This window comes from Mizuhopecten yessoensis, unplaced genomic scaffold (genome assembly GCF_002113885.1).
Source record: "Mizuhopecten yessoensis strain PY_sf001 unplaced genomic scaffold, ASM211388v2 scaffold6135_1, whole genome shotgun sequence".
Classification (NCBI taxonomy): Eukaryota; Metazoa; Mollusca; class Bivalvia; order Pectinida; family Pectinidae; genus Mizuhopecten; species Mizuhopecten yessoensis.
Window position 1 is genome coordinate 1,994,824 of NW_018406397.1, and position 19,031 is coordinate 2,013,854.

Genomic DNA, 19,031 nt, shown 5'->3' on the forward strand with positions numbered 1-19,031 from the left:
ACGGTATAGTGTGTTTCCTTCTATTTGGTATAACATCTTATTAGCATATAAAATCATTTCTGGTTGCTATGTAATACAAAAACATTACATGTAATTTTCGCTATATAATAATGTGTAAGTCGACCCAGTGTAGCCTCCCAATGAACGATGTTTTTGTTTTTTTAGAAAGTCCAGTTTTTAAATAAATGTGTAATTGGTCATACTTCGAATAAGATGATAAAGGACATATTATGTAACTCGTTCCTATTCATTCAGCATTTATTAGACTGTCTTTGTTATCCATGCTACACCACAATCAAAATATTGGGAAATTCCATTATTGTTCTTGTGACCTTTCCCTAATTTACTGTACAGGACAACGTCAAGTGACACGTGACCAGGTACCAGAGTTAGTTACCAATGCATAGTAACAGTTTTTGTCCTGAGGCAGGGATCCTTTTTGCTGGAAGATGAACTTGAGATTATCTTTGTCGCAAGCAGAGATCCACTCGAAGTAACATATTTATGAACTTCACAATTCTGTCCTTTATGAATATTCAAGACACATTAATGGGAAGTAACTCTGGTTTGATTGCGAGTAGCTAACATCAATTTTATCATCCTCTGTCCAGTTCAAACTACATAATTTTCATGAGCGGACAAGTTGCATATCTTGGGTTGGATCCGCATTGATTAAATACATGTGTTGATATCATTCATGGTCATTGCAAAACAAAAAAACAGGTGAAAAACATTTGTTTTTGAAGTATGTTCGAGTACCTCTAATACAAGTAACGAACTTGAAAAACTATTAATTAGCAAATGCTAATTATTTTATATAAAACGTTCACAAAGTGCATTAGTGTGTGCAAACTATGTGTAGGGGTGTGTGTGTCTGCTGGTGTATGTACCTCCTTGCGATGATGTGGATCTGATGTCATGGAAATACCATGCCAAAGGCACGAGCACAGTCAGTATTCCACCCTATCACATCATACTGACAACGGGTACACCAGTTGTTGCAATCACCTCAAATGCTGAACTTTGAGCAGGAATATTAACTATACCATATTATGTTCCCGCCTTGGATCAGGCTGCATGGCCTTCTCCGCTCGGACGAATGTACAAGACGGACTGATGAGTTTATTTGAATGTAAGCGAGTTGTTTGTTACATATCTTTGGACGTACTTTGTACCTACACTAGGTACTACTAAGTTTGCATTATATTGGGGTATTAGCAAAAGTTTAAGGCTGTGTTGATGTAATTGTTTTTTTTTCAACTAAACATTCATATATTCATTCTACAGCCTACTTGTTTAACAAATATGGCATTCATGGTTACAACCTCGCCTGATTAAACGTGCGTGGTGTTGTTATTTTTTAGAACAAAGATCGATAACTCTTGTCTGCCAACCATCATACAAGGATTGACTTGACTCAAATTCACTTTCGTTTAAAAGCTGAATATCAAAATATCACTTCCCTTTTACACCTTCATATAACAGCTATGAATTGATCTATCATTCAAGTGCAATGTATATGCGAATATATAATAGTATATACATTCCATATAATTTAGGAATACGTCAGTCATTAAAATCATTTATACATGACTCGACAATTTTTAATCAATTCTCAAAAACTTTTCGAAAGTTTCCTTGGCCTTTTTGAACCAACCTTCACATCCGTTGGCAATGCCCTTCAAGATACAGACAAAAATGATAGAGTATATCAGTGTTTTTTGATAGTGCAAAATATGGAATAGTTTTCTCGGCATTGTTGGTGAGCAACCGTCATTTCAAAAATAAACAAAGGGAGAAAGGGAAGAAGATTATTATTTTGTATAGTTTGGTTTGTTTGTGTTTTACGCCCTATTAACAGCTATGGTCATTTAGGGACGTGCCATGTTTTGGTTGTGAAGGAAAGCCGGAGTTCCCGGAGAAAACCACCGACCGGCGGCCAGTACCTGATGATTGTCCCTCGTAGTTCTCGAACCCGTCACCCAGTGGTGTAGGGCTAGAGATCGTAGACTGTCAGACGCCTTAACCTCTTGCCCAACCCGGCCCTTTGTATATAGTATACTGCCCATTGCAGTATTGATGTCATTATATAATTGTTGAATGGAAAAGAACGTTTTTAAGTTGTTATAACTTGTGTCCAATTCTTTTGAATTGTTCAAATAAAATATGTTTAGACTAAAGGGAGGAGGAAATTTAAACTGGAACAAAGAGACAATTGAGCAAAGAAAGAAAGAAAAGAAAGTACGGGACAGAAAGCATGAACGTTTGTTTGTTCGTTCGGGTGGGGTTTTTTTNAGGTAAAAGGACCCTTGTTGTTGTGAAATGATAGTGTTCATTGAACACCATTTTTGAAACACCTGTAATATCGATAAGGGTAACAATTAGTTTTAACCAAAGGTTGAACAGTCAGACTACCACGACTCGAATCAATACAAAATGAGTATTTCAGATTGTCATTCAGTAAAGGAGTTGACGACGGTATTGTTGGTTGTTTTCATTTATGATACAGACATACGTTTCTAGACTTGACACGTGATACGTCATCAGCATGGGTGTCACATGCCTTCCTAGAAGGACTACCTACTGCGTCTCCGGTTCGTGGGGGGTTCATTATGACTTTCGTTAATGCTAGTGAGCCCCTGGCTATGTGATGACGTTATGCTGTTGTTTTATACGTAACTGTACTGAATCATACATGTATATATAGACATTCTTGTCTTTATATGGTTATGTATATTTCTTATAATATATTCACAAAAACATTTCCCAAAACGATCTTACGATCTTCTGCCTACTTTTATCAAAATCTTTTAAAATTTCTTTTTCACTCTTGTATAAAAAAAATCCTTGCCATAAACGTTATTAAACTATGAACACAATAACATACTACAAGATAACTGAAGAGATACTACTATCTGAATAGGAGAGACATGTAAATATTATTTGAGGCTAAAATATAGAACAAAGGTAGATAACTCCTGACGACATAGCACTGATTAGTAATCTGAAATAGACAAGTAGAGGCAGACGCGGACGTGATTTCTGACTATTTGGCTGCCATTAATTTAGTCGGTGTTGCTGCTAATTGAGCACATGTCTGTGAAAGCACTTTGATAATCATAGCTAACGATTTATCGACACGACTCGTTAAAAATCCATAATTCACATTTTTTAAATTACACATTAATAACGGATAAAAACATTACCTGATTTGGTTTCAACTTGTTCAGATATCTGTTATATAGGAAAAACAATTATTATAAGAGGCAAAATTTATTATGTAACTCTTACTGTACATAGGTATACACAGTTATCATTAATGGAACTGTTGAATGTCTGCTAATGGGGGTTGGGGAGGGGGGAGAAATATGCTAGATATAGATATTTACATGAGTGGTGTACACCGAAGAAAGCATTTACCTCAAGAAAACAAATAATTACGAAAGAAGTTTTCTTGTTCAACTGATGTCGGCATGTCAATTTGCTACTACTAATACTTTTAGAGTATTTACTAGTATAACTTCATGGCATGTTTAAATGGTTGTTTTCATTAGTAAGAATGACAAGCATATGTCACTATTTAATGTACGATCACGTGTGCAATAATATTCAAAACACAATTCTATACGACGGCATACCATACATACCACAGCATCATGAAATAGCGCTAGTTTATTTCATCATAAAGGGATAGTTTATGATAACCTTAGCTGCGAGTCCTCAATTTTATTCAAGCTCCAACAGTTTCAGGATTTTCTTGTTAGGAAACCATATTGACAAAGTCACAAGCCTGTTATTAATGGTATTCTGTCGGATAGGGTCGTATACTTCTGCAATTCGATAACTTGAACATTCGGTACTACTGAATAGAGGTATCAATTTCAAACGTTGAATATTGATATATTTTTGAAGACCTTGTAGAGTGCATAAATCGATTTCAAGATACGCTCCCTCGTAAAGTGACATAGCAAATATCTTAAGTTAATCTTAAATAAGAGAAACGGTTTGGGGAAAGTCATGAATATATTTAGATAAAAATAAGTTATTTCAAACTGATATCAATCAAGAAAGTAATTGATTTCATGAATCCTAAATGTAGCTGTATGTGTATATATAAAATGATTTGTACAATATCCGGCTCCCAGCTGCGTGTGAGTCCAAATATGAAAATAGGCTTAACCATATAAAACTGAGCCCTAATACTAAGTACTATTTACATAATTGCACAACGTAAATTAATCATGAGTTATTGTTTTATGTTTACAAAGTTTCGTGACATAACATTGTATCACTGGATTTTGTTTATTAAATCCTGTTACAAGCTTATGATAGTGTGTACATTCCAGTTAAAAAATTTATTGATTGAAAAATAAACGGACACATATGCTAAGACACTGACATTTGCTGTTCATCTAAATAAGTTTCATATGATGCAGTGATGGCGACAGCACATACATGTAGGATGGTCTATCTTAACATATCTGAGTACACAGTTATCCTACCCACTGTAGATAAACTACAAGATAACATAGGATACAGAGAATTCTAGACGTTAACATACAGGTTCATTTACATAAGATAGAAGGCGTGCTAGTTAAGGAACGTCTTCTGTAAGTAGCCTAACGGTCATGTGTTGTCAACTGATCGCGACGTAAGTGGAAGATAACGACCGTGTGTAACCTGAATACCTACACTAATGTATCTTACCCACATCACGAGACATGTCCTATAACTGGAACACGTAACCATGGAGACCTGTCCGGACTAGGACACGTCAGTATTCCAGGACTTCTTCTAACAGACGTCATTGTTGATATAGATGTTCTGATAAAAACACGTCATTGATGAGTCTGTCCTCGTAGAGATGCAAATCATGAAAAAACACGTACAAGGCCTCAGGTGAAATAATGTATTGGCGATATTATATTTTAGTGCATCAACTTAAAAAAGATAGTTCTTGAATAGCTACAGTAACATCACAAAACTTACAATCTTTACAGCTTATTACGTATAGATATAAAAGTCTTTTATCCAAGAAATGGGGATGTAAAATAATCTGCAATTGTCTTATATATTATATATATATTATATAGTATTTTCCAGTGATATAAGTGATATACTGGCCTAAACTCTTCAATCATATCTAGATGACTGAATAATAACCAAATCATCTTATAGAGGTACTGAATCTTGATCTCACACATATTGGCGGGGATCACAAAAGAAAAAAATGATATAACTTTAACCAATGCGCTACAAAAAAGCATGTTTTTATAGCAATTTGTTTAAAGAACACTGTAAATCATTTTTTCTTATCAACTTTATGAACTATATGTTTACAGATTTTGAAGATAGGACTTATTATATTAACATCTATTTCCTTACAGAGTACTGAAAATAGTTATACAAGTATTGGAATCGTTATTGATTATCTGAGTCTTATCTTGAATAAATATTAATCACCATAAGGAAACATACTATACCAACTGCCATGAAAAAAATAACACTCCCAGGAAAAAGTCCCTTAAGCAATGTAAGACCAGAGGCCGTATCCATGAAACCGTTCTCATGCTCAAGCATGGAATCTGTGCTCAAACCAACTTTCTGGTAACTCGCTAATTAGATCATGTCAAACGATCAAAAAGTCAAATTTAAACATTGAAACCAGTATTTGGCTATAAGTCTCTTCAAAATGTTTCCAAATCATTGACAAAATAAGATTTATTTATTGAGTTATAACCAGAACAAGAGATAAGGCTTGAGCACAAAATCCATGCTTCCTGAATACGGGCTCTGGACGTGTTGCCATTTGGGGTAATTTTGAATTCAACGACATTCATATTTTGGTTTAAATGTTAATCATTCAAAACTATATCAGTGATTATTTTTTTTCTCTTTATTGATTATTCAGATTTTGAACCTTGATACAAACTAACGCATATCATTAAACGACAAATGCGACTTCATTATCATATCGTTTGTTTAAAACATGACTTTACACATATGAATATATGGAAGTTTAACATTGACAAATGTTCCTGATAAAAGAAACAAAATATTTACATAAAAAGTGTTGCTTGTTTCGACATTATCTTTTATGCATACTGATTTCGACCTTATGTTGCAAATGGAAAGAAGATATCATCATTGATGGGGATACCGAGGTAATATAAACCACACGCTGTGGAATACAATGGAAAAATCAATGACAAATGTATGAAATGTCATTCGTTTGAACTTACTTTGTAAGTAGGAACGTTCTTTATGTTTATACTGTATAAACTACAAACACTCTTTTCAAAAGGAGCGACACATTCCATCACACCTGTATTTGGTTTGATACATTTTTGTAGTTGCAATGCCATAAAGTGGTATCTCTGATATACAGTAATTGTGCTACAATGAAATACAAACTTGTACTTTTCACAAACGTAATATACTTGAGTTCAGTGAGAGAATGAAGAGGCTGGAACATTCCATGACGGATATTGTTATTTTTCAGGACAGATGATGAAATCACTTATGATTAAACTTGTTACTACACTTTATTATTGATATAAAATTTGTAGAAACCCGACAGATACGAGGAAAGCTTGATTGGACACAATCCAAATAGCCATGATCTTTAACAAGGAAGTGAGTCAGGTCGGTCGTGGACTCGTGATCAGCCCTGCCGTGGATAAACACGGTGACTGGGAAGTGGGCAGTCAACAACAGATAGACCTAGCATACATGTACATATGTTTACAGCTGGGGCGACAAACATACGATTATGTATATGTGACAGGGTCTATAAGAAAACAACACTGTGTCAGAGTCGCCCAGTAACGAAGTTAAAAAATCGTAAAATAAACACTTTTAAAAGTTTACAACTTATATAAATACTTGTTGGCATACAACTAAGTTTAAAGGTAAACTGACGATGCACAATTAGTTTCTCAGCCAATGGCTAAGTAAATTTCATACCCAAACTTGTAGTCAAATCAATATATTTACATTCTGTATGCTTAGACCCATTGACAAAAATTACATTCATAAATGCATAAAACAGGTGTTCATAGAATCTCAGCACGTGGGAACTGATAGTAACCTGATCACACTGCGTAGTAATACACTACAAAAACTACTCACTCGGAACGACCGACCTAGATGCTTAATTCTTACATCTTAAAATATTATTGAACTGTGCTTTGTGAAATATCCACGTATTCACGTGTCCTGTGCTACAAATAAACATTGAATATGGAACTACATTTTGTTGTGTTATTGTTGTTGACGGTTGCTAAGATCTCTCACGATAGTGTCACATTTCCCCGCGAAAAAACACTGTTCTCGCCACTGCGTTGCACCCGTGTATAAGCAGGAACAAACCCTGTTTATTTGTTTTATTCGTTGTTATATCGATCCACTGAAAGGATTCGTCAATGTAAATATAAGGAATGATATTTATTTTTTCAACATTTATGAGGTCATAACAACAATGGGTTTTTGGATATATTTTACATAAATCGCTAACGCGATTCATTCAATATGTCCATAAACCCATTGTTGTTATGACCTCATAAATGTTGAAAAAAATAAAAATCATTCCTTAAATAACGGTAAAATGGTAAATAGCTTGAGGATTACACTTTTGGTTGAATTTGTAAAGTTGGTATTGGTATTTTTTGGCGCATAACATCACATTCCGATCTTGTTTCCTTTGAATCTTCCTTCACTAGTTCCAGTGTGAATTTCGTTTGGTAAAAATATTTTTCTTCGAAAGTGATATGCCATTGTTCGACCTCTTTGGAGTCGGGTGTCCGTCATGTTTATCTATGCATATATATAACAAAGTAGGGAAAGCCATGTGAACATCCGACCGTGGGTGATATACACAAAAGTATTTTCCGATACATCCTACCGGTCAAATGACATGGCACTATATAGCTACAGTCATGACAAATCTGGAATGTAATATATTGTCTTCTGTTTCGTAAATGTGTCATAACAGTCAGAATTAACGAGCACAAGGCGGACATCCGACTCCTTTAGCACGTCGATGGCGTGATGTCATCAATAGTAGCGTCATTATTACGCTTGGAACAAACCTCACTGTTTGTGAATCAAACATTTACATAACAAAGACGCGATGGTCATTCAATCTGATGAAGGGCTAAGCCCGAAAGTTTGTGGGTATTTATTATGTACGTTTCTTCTGGGAGTATTTATTGACGGACATTTTACAAATATGCATCGTTTTATATTTAATAGCACTGTTTTACGATTCAACTGAATTCATTCTTCCCAAACACCACATTGGAACAAAGCAACATGACATTATGTCCTTCTGTAAAAATCACATATTTTCGTGAGACCCTAATTTCGTGGTTTACCCAAATTTTCACTATATTGTTGGTACATGAATATACGAAGAATTACTTTGTGTCAAACTTGTAACTACCTCGTGGGTCTTTGAATTCGTAGATGAAGAGTACCCACGAAACCTACGAATTTTAAACCCACACGAAAATTCCACAATATTTAATGTACCTTATGTATAATGTTTGTAAAATGCATAAATTAACATAAAACAAACATTGAAACCCATAACAAAAAGAAACAAGACACTCCGTGTTGACGCTGTAGTACGTTTTCTTATTCTATTCTTTTACCAAATGTTATAGATGCCATCGCATATGTTTGTCTAACGTTTATCTTTAAAAATGCAAGGTGGTAGACTCTGCTCGTGGATTTCTTAATCTCCAAAGTGTGCGGTTATAATTATCTCTTTTGAGTTGTGGCACGATTCATAATACAATATAGGACTTAACTTACAATTATTTTGAAATAAAACAGTACTTCTGTGTTTTGTTTTTTTTTTATATCACATAGAAATAAAAAAAAATGTGGTGTTTTATTCACCAGATTGATAAGACGAATTAGGATTTTCATCTTTTTGACCCCTAGCCTCACCGATGAGTCTTAGATAGACGAAACTATTACCAAAATGTAAAGTGTTTTACGTCCTTTTTAATTTACCTGTAGATACACAGTATCAATTAATGCACATACAAACGTTACATATCATATAAAAAACATTCCGGTGGCCAAATTGCATTATAGGTTTTCAAATGCATATGCACACAATGAAACGATTGATTGCCAAAATGTATATTTCCTTTTTCCCCCTCACAAACTTCGGATCGGAGGCGAAATCAGTTACCCTGGAAACATTTCTGTACCACGTCTAGTACACGTCATGATGTCTGCTGAACTGAAAGTTTTGTAACTAACAACAATACAGGACATGGTGTAGGGATTTATATATACATTTACAATCTGGTTTTTGTAATACATGTGTATGTCGCGCTTATCAGTAATGTATTGACTTTGTCGTTTCAGTGGCGGATCAATCATAGTTTCAAAAATAATTTTCCCCTTGAAATTTTCTTGCTGATGTTTAACGTAGTCAGCTAATTTCTACATCCTAGTTTATAAATCTTTAATAGATATGTGTGGATGTTTTTGGGATCTAGTCACTTAGTGTATAGGGTGAATACAAATATGTTTGAGTAGCTGTAGCTAGGTAACCGAAGGCTCTTAATACAAAATAAATAAAGGTATGTTTTTGTACTAAAATGACCCGTCGTTTTGAGGAAGTACTGTTACTTACAGTTGATGTCTGAATCCTTGTGAAAATAAATAAATGGGCAGAGGTCAGACAAGGCCACCAAAACAATTTTACTTGTCATTTAACATGTTTGTCTTAATAAAACTGCTGGACAATTAGCACGCTAGTCATGTAGGCCTTAGAACTCACTTGCAGCATGCGCCTGTCGTTTACGCTTCAGAGGACAAAGTTTATATTTTCTACAGTTGATAGCAGGTCAGCCTAGCAATCTATATATGTAAAATAGTCCTCCATTTGTCTCTAGAAAATTAATTGCTTTCAAAGGTCACAAACAAATCTGTTTTATAAGTTTACTTTTACATGAATTTGACAGGGAACTCATATGAAAAAGAATATTCAGCCTAGTTAAACGAGTGATGTATACTTTGAAAACATATGCCGGTTATTGTTTCCGCAGTTAATGGATGATTTTAAATTCCAAATCACAATAAAAATTACACTTATGAAAAAATGTCCCCTTTAAAATCACAAACTGATTACACAATAAGCCCGCTAGTATGGTTAATGACATTACTTTGTATCACATCCCTTAATTCCTGTTTTTGTCTTTAGAATCGACATCGACCTCCGGTTGTGTCCTTATGTGTTGTCAGTATCGCATAGAACGTTATATGCTTTTTATTTTAATTCTATAATAAGAAATTTCTTATTTCTTTCGTCGGATCTTGTATATTCAAATTCAGAATAATTTCCCTGCGTTAGGCCCCATATCTGAACGTATACAGTACCTGGTTACAGTACCTGGTTGCTACTTGTAGTCACGTTTTACTTAATGATCTTCATGTGACTTTGAATGAATCTCATTAAATATACAAACGTTTCGTTTCAGTGGTTTTCTATTGACGGCCCACTTTACCTGAGGATAAATATAGCCGAATAGGTATGATTAAAATTGTTCATAGCCCCTTATATGGCAGATTAATATTGAAATCGTGATGTGTTCTGCTATTACGCATGTTCAACCACGGACAATCATGTCACTGAAATTGTAAGGTATTAGAATGTACACACGACGCCGCTTTGTCAAAAGAACATGTGTCACCTTATTTATAAAGAGGACAATATGTGCCTACCCACTGGCCGTGTTAGTCTGAACTGTAATAGGTAGCTGAAATGGAAATGGTGTCATGTACTCCCCATGGCCTGACTTCTGATGATGAGATACCATGTCTTCCAAGGTTAAAGGGTTAAACTGGGTCTTAGACTGCATACTTTTGTGTTCTTTTTAATTGACCTGTAGATACATTCATAAATGTGTAAACATTGTTTTAGAAAAAAAGTATTAATTTGCTTCTTAGAATTTTGCTTTTCACAGACAGAATATGTCTAGGAACAAAAATACTTAACATATGTATTGTAACTTAGTTGTCATCACGTGGCCTACACTTATTATATACCGGTGTATCACTTATATGTATATGGAATCTACACAGAACCATACGATCTGGACTCGACATCGACAGGACAAAACCAGCAATAGACATAGCCAAAACATCAGAACTCGACATCGACAGTACAAAACCTGCAATAGACATAGACAAAACATCAGAACTCGACATCGACAGGACAAAACCAGCAATAGGCATAGACAAAACATCAGAACTCGACATCGACAGGAAATAACCAGCAATAGGCATAGACAAAACATCAGAACTCGACATCGACAGGACAAAACCTGCAATAGACATAGACAAAACATCAGAACTAGACACCGACAGGACAAAATCTGCAATAGGCATAGAAAATACATCAGAAGTCGACATCGACATGACAAAACCAGCAATAGGCATAGATAAAACATCAGCACTCGACATCGACAGGACAAAACCAGCAATAGGCATAGACAAAACATCAGAACAAAGAGAAAGACAACGTAAACCCCTCTAACACACTCTTATGAAGATGGACCAGTACCATCATTATGAGCTGGAAAATAAAACATACTAAAGGGTGTCATTCAAGCTGACGAAGTGTACGAACTCATATTATATTGTATAGCGATTCCATTTTAAAAAAAGGTATAAAATATTCATAAAGGGTGCTAGGTGGCAGAGGAATGGCAGAAATCGATAGTGACTGTCTACTAGATAAATGTACTGTACTAAGTACAATACGTTATCCGGCGCCATGGTGACGTCATGTGGCTCCTGTATATGTATGTATGTATCCACAAAGATATTTTTCGGAGCACATTGCCTATAAATCGTGAAATTTATTGTGAGATCCTTTACTTCAAATCGCCTAAGTAATAATAAAGCGAATTAATATATTATATTTATCTTTATAATTCATCGTGTTGTTGCATGTTTTATTGAGTTCGTAAACAGACGCCATTAGTGTTTTTTGTGTTCTAATCATAAAAGCAATTACAGTATTTTGAGACACTTAGCATCTCTGTTAAGAAGTTTGTGTGTAAGAACTGTTTGTATGCTACACAACATATGAAACAGCTGTATGGTACAATTAAATCACGTTTTTGGCATAATGTATTTATTGCCAAATTTTGTAGTTACAGTAACATGTGTATGTTCTAACGTTCATCTTTCAAGATACGAGGTGGTAGTATCTGCTGGTAGATTTTTTAGTCCCCGAGGTTTGTCGTAATCTTGATGGCCACAGTTGGCTCTTTGAAGCAGTGTTATTCATTTTTGGCATAATGTACCTATTACCTAATCTTATAGATGCAATTACATGTGGTACCTCACGTTCATTGCTAATATCAACGTATACATTTATATATAGATACTCTTTTCAGAGGAACGCCAAACAAGTATTTCAATTTCAGTATGATCACAGATGAGTAATGACGCCCAGAGTATGCAATTTAATAGCGCTGCCAATTGTAGGAATCATGATGACATTAACGTTATAGTAACAATATTATGTACCTCATTATTTCACCGGGGGATCGTAGTGCAAGGTACGAGTCCCTTTTATCGGAAGATACAATTTTAGAATTGATCTTGAAAAATTAAAGTCCATGCAAAGGTGGCATGTATCAGGTGAAAAAAAGAAATAGTATCAACTTATATATCAATGTTAAATTTTTGAATGAAGAGGAAATTTATTCTTTGCTGAAAATTACTATATATAAAAAGAATAAGATGATAAATAAAGATATATATATAGCTGAGTGTGTAAATAGCTGTTGACGTGTATAAAACACATTGATTAGCTTAGACTATAAATAGGCTGTACTCTGGTCGTCTCGAGAATCGCAGTATCTGTTTACTGTAAACGTGCATGAGATCATGTGAGCAGAGATATCGACGGAAGTCTGCCTATAAAAGGGAGACCAGTCCCGTCAAAACAAACACCTCAATATTTTGTCTCGCTGCGTCAGTGAACGTACAGACAAACATATTGCCTTCTTACAGTTGCAACAGCTTTGTTAAATCGTAATAATATTCACGTACAACATCAAAATGACTGAAAGTCAACCTCGCCAGAACTTCCATGTTGAAACCGAGGCTGGAATCAACCGCCAGATCAACCTGGAGCTTTATGCTAATTATTGCTACCAGTCCATGGTAAGTTGAATGTCAATCAAAGCAAACTGTTTTTTCTCGGAAAATAATTATTTTTCAGCTAGTATGCTTGCATTTTAAAACATCATAAGAATAATGTATATAGCACAACACACTATGTTGGTGTTATTATTTATCCTTTGTGTTATAAAAGATACATTTTCATATGACTATTTTTCATTTTTTTGTTCCAGTCCTTCTACTTCGACCGCGATGACGTAGCTTTGCCAGGGTTTGCCAAGTACTTTAAGACCAAGTCTGACGAAGAGCGTGAACATGCCGAGAAGTTCATGAAGTACCAGAACAAGAGAGGGGGTAGAATCGTCCTTCAGGACATCAAGGTCAGCACGTAATTCCTCTCAGAATGATATGAATATGAACTATGTTTTTTAAAGCCTATTACCATGGTTGATATATGTGTATGAGTATGCAGTAAGGATCATGTAACAAATATCTCAATAAAATAAAATATTTACATGTTTAAGTGTAAGTAAACCTATTTTAGAGTTTGAGAAAGTTGAGCTTTACCTGGCTATCATCTGTCAGCATTAATATATATGGACGGCTTGTTCATTTGTAGAAGCCTGACAGGGATGAGTGGGGATCTGGACTGGACGCTATGCAGGCAGCCCTGTCCTTAGAGAAGAACGTGAACCAGGCACTCCTTGACCTTCATGACGTCGGGGATAAACATGCTGACAAACAGGTGGGAAGTCATTAGTCAATTTCATTCACTTTGATTCTGGTTTATTTTGAAATAAGTATCACATGGAAGAAGCGTTTTTTTATTGTTTATTTCCATGCATTTATATGTTTTCAGATATACATTTTATTCTTACGACTTTTAGTATCATTTAGGACTCAAAAACCATGGGATGCAGCAAAACTTTACAGTCTTTGGTTTTTTTTGCATCGACATAATTTATTTAAATCCCATATGATTCCATATATATTTCAATAGTGACGACATTTATCATTATATATATTAAGAAATCTTCATATAACACCATTTTCAAAACGTTATTTTTAAGACGGAGTTGCGAGCACAACTTTATTTATTTAGTACTTGCATATTTCGCTAAAGTTTATTTGATCTGAATATAAATGTCCTGGACAATAAACATATATCATGAATGTATTCTACCTAACAGTTCATGGACTTCCTGGAGAGCGAGTACCTGGAGGAACAAGTGGAGGACATCAAGAAGATATCCGACCATATCACCAACTTGAAGCGCGTTGGCTCCGGCCTCGGGGAGTATATGTTCGACAAGAAATCCCTGGACTAAACAATTTGACAGAACAAAACTTAATAAAGACATCAATACGGGAGGTGTTCAAAGGAACTCTGGATCGAATCCCTACAGGAATGATTAAATACCGAAATATGTACAAAAATAAAGTGGAACTCAAGATTAAAGAAAACACAGTGGTTAGAAAAATATCCATTCACATAAATGCATCAGTAGAAAATATGAATTAAAAAATTAAAAAATAAAAAATGCAAGAAACTTTATTCCATTGTTTTGTTGTTTATATGAGGAGGACGGTAACTAGGTGTCCCCTGGTCCATTTTGTGGTTGTTTATATGAGGAGGACGGTAGCTAGGTGTCCCCTGGTCCATTGTTTTGTTGTTTATATGAGGAGGACGGTAACAAGGTGTCCCCTGGTCCATTGTTTTGTTGTTTATATGAAGAGGACGGTAACTAGGTGTCCCCTGGTCTATCTGTTATGTGTATGATTTACAGATCATATCCGTATAGCGATCCATATTTCTCTCTATTCTTCAATATTATATAACACCACATATAGAAGATAGTGGAGATTCGTCAAAGCTATTGTTTCTCTCTTACTGTGAGAAATGTTCACTCATTACATGTTCATAGGTTGGGAATCTTTTCGAGAATCTCTAGTACTTAGTAGATGTCGTGATTTTTTTAGATTTTTATCACCTAACATGGAAAATAATTCATTGAGTAACATCAGTCTATCATATTAATAATAATAATAATATACAGCATTTGATAAACCGCCCTATCTAGCTTACATAAGCCACTATACATCGCTTTACAGTACAAAGATATACAACTAATGCAATTGGCATATACAGTAATCAATACAATGTTGAGGAATTCGCAGGAGCTGCCTTATCACGGGCTCACTATTAGTCCTATGGCACCTGGCTAATATCTCCCTATGTGTGTATGCCTAAGTGTGTTCTGGAGATGTAATATGTTCTGTTTGTAGTGGACCGTGCTTCCAACGGCATAATTTATATTGCCACCTCACTTGAATGCTACAGCACAGGTACCGCAACATCCACCCCAGACAATTAATACTCCACCTGGGTTGTTGGAGTTGTGTCGGTAGGAGAACAACATTTTCGTTAATTATACATGCGTACGACGACTGCAGGGATCGGACCCCGGCCGCCTGAGTGGAAAACCGGAGTGTTAACCAGTCGACCAATTCGCCCATATTCAATGAACCTCATATAAAATATAAACGAATTTGAAATGTATCTTATCACCAAATATTTTTGAGGAAGTCTTTCACATCACGATACATGTATGTTGTCATAGGTTATCAGTTGTATTGATTATGACGCAATTAGGATAATGATATTACAGGAGGTAATGGGCAATATTTCAATACAAGTGCATTCACTGCCAAACGTGTTAAAAGTGTTTAAGACCACGGTTTCGTTCGAATGAAACATTCTGCTTCGTTCTAAAGCATCTGCAATTAATTAATTATAATTAGATAAAATACGATAACATGACAACATACACAGTGATTGGTTGTTCAAAGAGATAGCGATGTCAGACCATAAACAGGATAAAACATCGACAAACGTGTATTATAATTAAATCAATATGTTCATACACTTTAAAAAAAATACATTTGACAATAAAAAACAATATGAAGTAGACAAGGACATTTCCATATCTTCAGGATAGTTAATTTGTAAAATGAGTAAGTCTACTCTTCTCAGTTTAAGGATGTACTCCTCTTGGAAGTTAAAAAAATGTATTAGACTATCTATTTATATTGCTTTTTGGACAAAGGAGTTAATATGACAAAATAGAAAGAAAAAAATAACATGCCCGCTCGTTCGTTATTGTGCGATGATCGGTAAAAGATACCAATTTAATATTAAATGTGATTTTACGTCAATCTTGTTTTTACTCTATGCAGAACAAATTCACACAAAATCTAAAATAAGCGATATCAGAAATCTATGAATGTTCTACGGAAATATGGTATAAATTTCTTTGAACTTAAACCTTTGTTTTAGAAAAGCATTTTGAATGACCCAAACTTATATTTTAAATGAAAACGATGTTCATTTTTTCACCATTTCTTTTTTTGAAGATTTATCGGAGAGAGGTTTCAGTGTGGTTAATTTTTGCCAAATTATTTTTGTGTTATTTTTCACCTTTTGTGGGATCAAAATGAAAATAATCGAAACTTTTCCACTTTGTTGCATATTATTTTCATGACAATACATACTTTAAACTTGCACAGTCAAAAAGATGACTTTTTAGCATTCATAGAGTGCAAAAATATCCAACAATTTCCGGATATCCAAAAATGGCTGCTGAATTAGTTATTTATCAAACTTAGAAACAATAGGTAGCAAGATTTTCGACACATTTTTTCAGATGAATATTTGCATTCATAATTATATCCGTTACTTGCTGGTTCAGGGAACAAAGAAATAATACTTTTTTTCTCATTTCAAACTATAAAACTTTTTTTTACAAAGTATGAGATAACTAGGTAAAAGTTATGCGTCAGGTTGCTACCTCCCTCTCATGTTAGGATGATCTATACAGGTTTTTGTGGGGGAAACACCCTTTAACTCTAACCCATGTGTGATATGTTTCTACAATATTCTATATTTCATGTTTTTACAGTATATAAAATAGTTTTTAAGGTTTGTAAGTTTATCAAAAAGAGCTTTCACAGTTAAAACGAATGCTGTTATCTTTTATCATATATTTTTTTAGCATAGTTACTGCACATGGTAGAGAGGAATACATATAGATGAAGAGACAATTAACATAATCTATATTACATCTGCATGCATACAAAAAAATATGCACTAGTATCATGTACAGTTTTTGTTAGCTAAAACTGCCTCTGAAGCCGGTGTAGTACTTTTATAATACATCATCATCCTTATCACATGTTAAGTTTTCTAAGCTGACATAGCATCTGAAACTAGTGGAGTATTTTTATAATACCTCATTATTCTTGATAGGGAACATCCTGTTTGTATATCAATGTATAGGATTTTGCCCTCTGCTCTAGGGTTTATGTTTACTGCGTCTTACTTGCCATCAGCGCATGTTTACATCGTAGATTAATTCGTTCAAATGGTGATTTATCAATAAAAGATGCACCCGAGACACATACTTTTGGTTGCACCTAAAATATTTGATAATTTATACAGCATGTCCAAAAATAGCATTGTACAGCTGTTTCAATGAGAAGAAATAAAACGTAATATTGCTATTATTTCTTCTCTTTGCATTTTAAAACTCTTAACATAGATCCATATACAACATCTATTATGTTTTATTAGGCTTAACCATTTACGTGTTATAAATAGTCTACATAGTTTAAGTATATAAGTTAAAAGTCAACACAAAACTGAATAAGCCATAATTTATATGCTGTTTTTACTGCTGTTACAAGTAGATAGCCGGTATAAATTGTTATACCTGAATACCCGATGTATAAATACAGAACCAGACATGTTAAGAAGGTGTCGTTCAATCATTGCAATTCCCTGATATTGTTATAGGTTGTTGTGTAGGGGTCAGATATAAATAATGTGTTTGATAACCCAGAAACCTTGATGTGATTCACACTCGTGAAAATAAGTCATACAGTAACCCTTATGTATGCCATCCATAATCGCATCTCTGTCCGAGTTATAACAGGCATAACCTTGGGGATTTGGTATCTTTCTGTGCTCTTTGTTGTGAGGTCGTATATTTGCATTTAATCAAACACGCAAATTGATTGTTAAATCCTAAAACAAACTACTCTATGCGACTATAGTATTTCAAAATATGTAAAGCACATTTGTATCCGTCAACTTTTAATCTAATACGTTAAATGGCGTTAAACAATATGTATATGACCATTTTCAGCAAGTGAGTGTGGGATAAACTGTTTAAAATCACATGAATCACTTTAACAGGATAAACGTTCTTACTGTAACCACACTAAACAGACAGTTAGAAGTAGATGCGTTGGTGAATTCGCAAACAAGGCATTCCACTGTAAAATAACTTGAAGCATACTTAAAGTACGACATAATTAATTACAATAGTAATGTGTTTTATTTGTAGAATTGAGCAAAACTAAACAAATCCGGTAATTGATAGCCAGTTCTTAAGCTTATGATTTCAGTTCCTATTGTTATGTTTTTTAATTGTCTCTCTGTTTCTTGATTCCATACAACAATGATAAAGGTTTCTATGTTACTTATGACACATGGTAAATGATTTGTAGAACTTTCTGTTTAATCTGTTTCAATCCATTAACTGATCAACCGTCTGCAATTCCTCTGATTGAGAATTGATTTAAAGTGTCCCACATGTCATCCGATGTTTACCTAGACGATGTTGATGTCCCAATAGGTAACCTTACTGGACTGTGTGTTTCATGCGATACACATTTATTTACATAGCATACATAAATCGCGTTTATCTTCCTAGTTTGTATCATTGGACGTTCCAAAGTGTAAAATCAACGTGACTGGATTTGATAAGAGTGGGTCACGTGACACAACATAAGGCTATAAAAGAGCTTGC

The 19,031-nt window shown here is 34.5% G+C and overlaps 1 protein-coding gene across 1 annotated transcript; it reads left to right on the forward strand.

Annotated features, from left to right (window-relative positions):
• Positions 1 to 12,890: 12,890 nt before the first annotated feature.
• Positions 12,891 to 14,716, forward strand: LOC110451577 (soma ferritin-like). Its single transcript, XM_021499678.1, has 4 exons — positions 12,891 to 13,203; positions 13,395 to 13,541; positions 13,781 to 13,906; positions 14,352 to 14,716. The coding sequence occupies exons 1-4, from the start codon at positions 13,099 to 13,101 to the stop codon at positions 14,487 to 14,489; spliced, it is 516 nt and encodes a 171-aa protein (XP_021355353.1). The 5' UTR covers positions 12,891 to 13,098; the 3' UTR covers positions 14,490 to 14,716.
• Positions 14,717 to 19,031: the final 4,315 nt, after the last annotated feature.

Excerpts from the sequence above, each read along its gene's own strand:
- LOC110451577 (XM_021499678.1), top strand. The coding sequence starts at position 13,099 with ATGACTGAAAGTCAACCTCGCCAGAACTTCCATGTTGAAACCGAGGCT. Across the intron at positions 13,204-13,394 it reads ATTATTGCTACCAGTCCATG|TCCTTCTACTTCGACCGCGA; the intron begins GTAAGTTGAATG and ends TTTTTGTTCCAG. Across the intron at positions 13,907-14,351 it reads ATAAACATGCTGACAAACAG|TTCATGGACTTCCTGGAGAG; the intron begins GTGGGAAGTCAT and ends TCTACCTAACAG.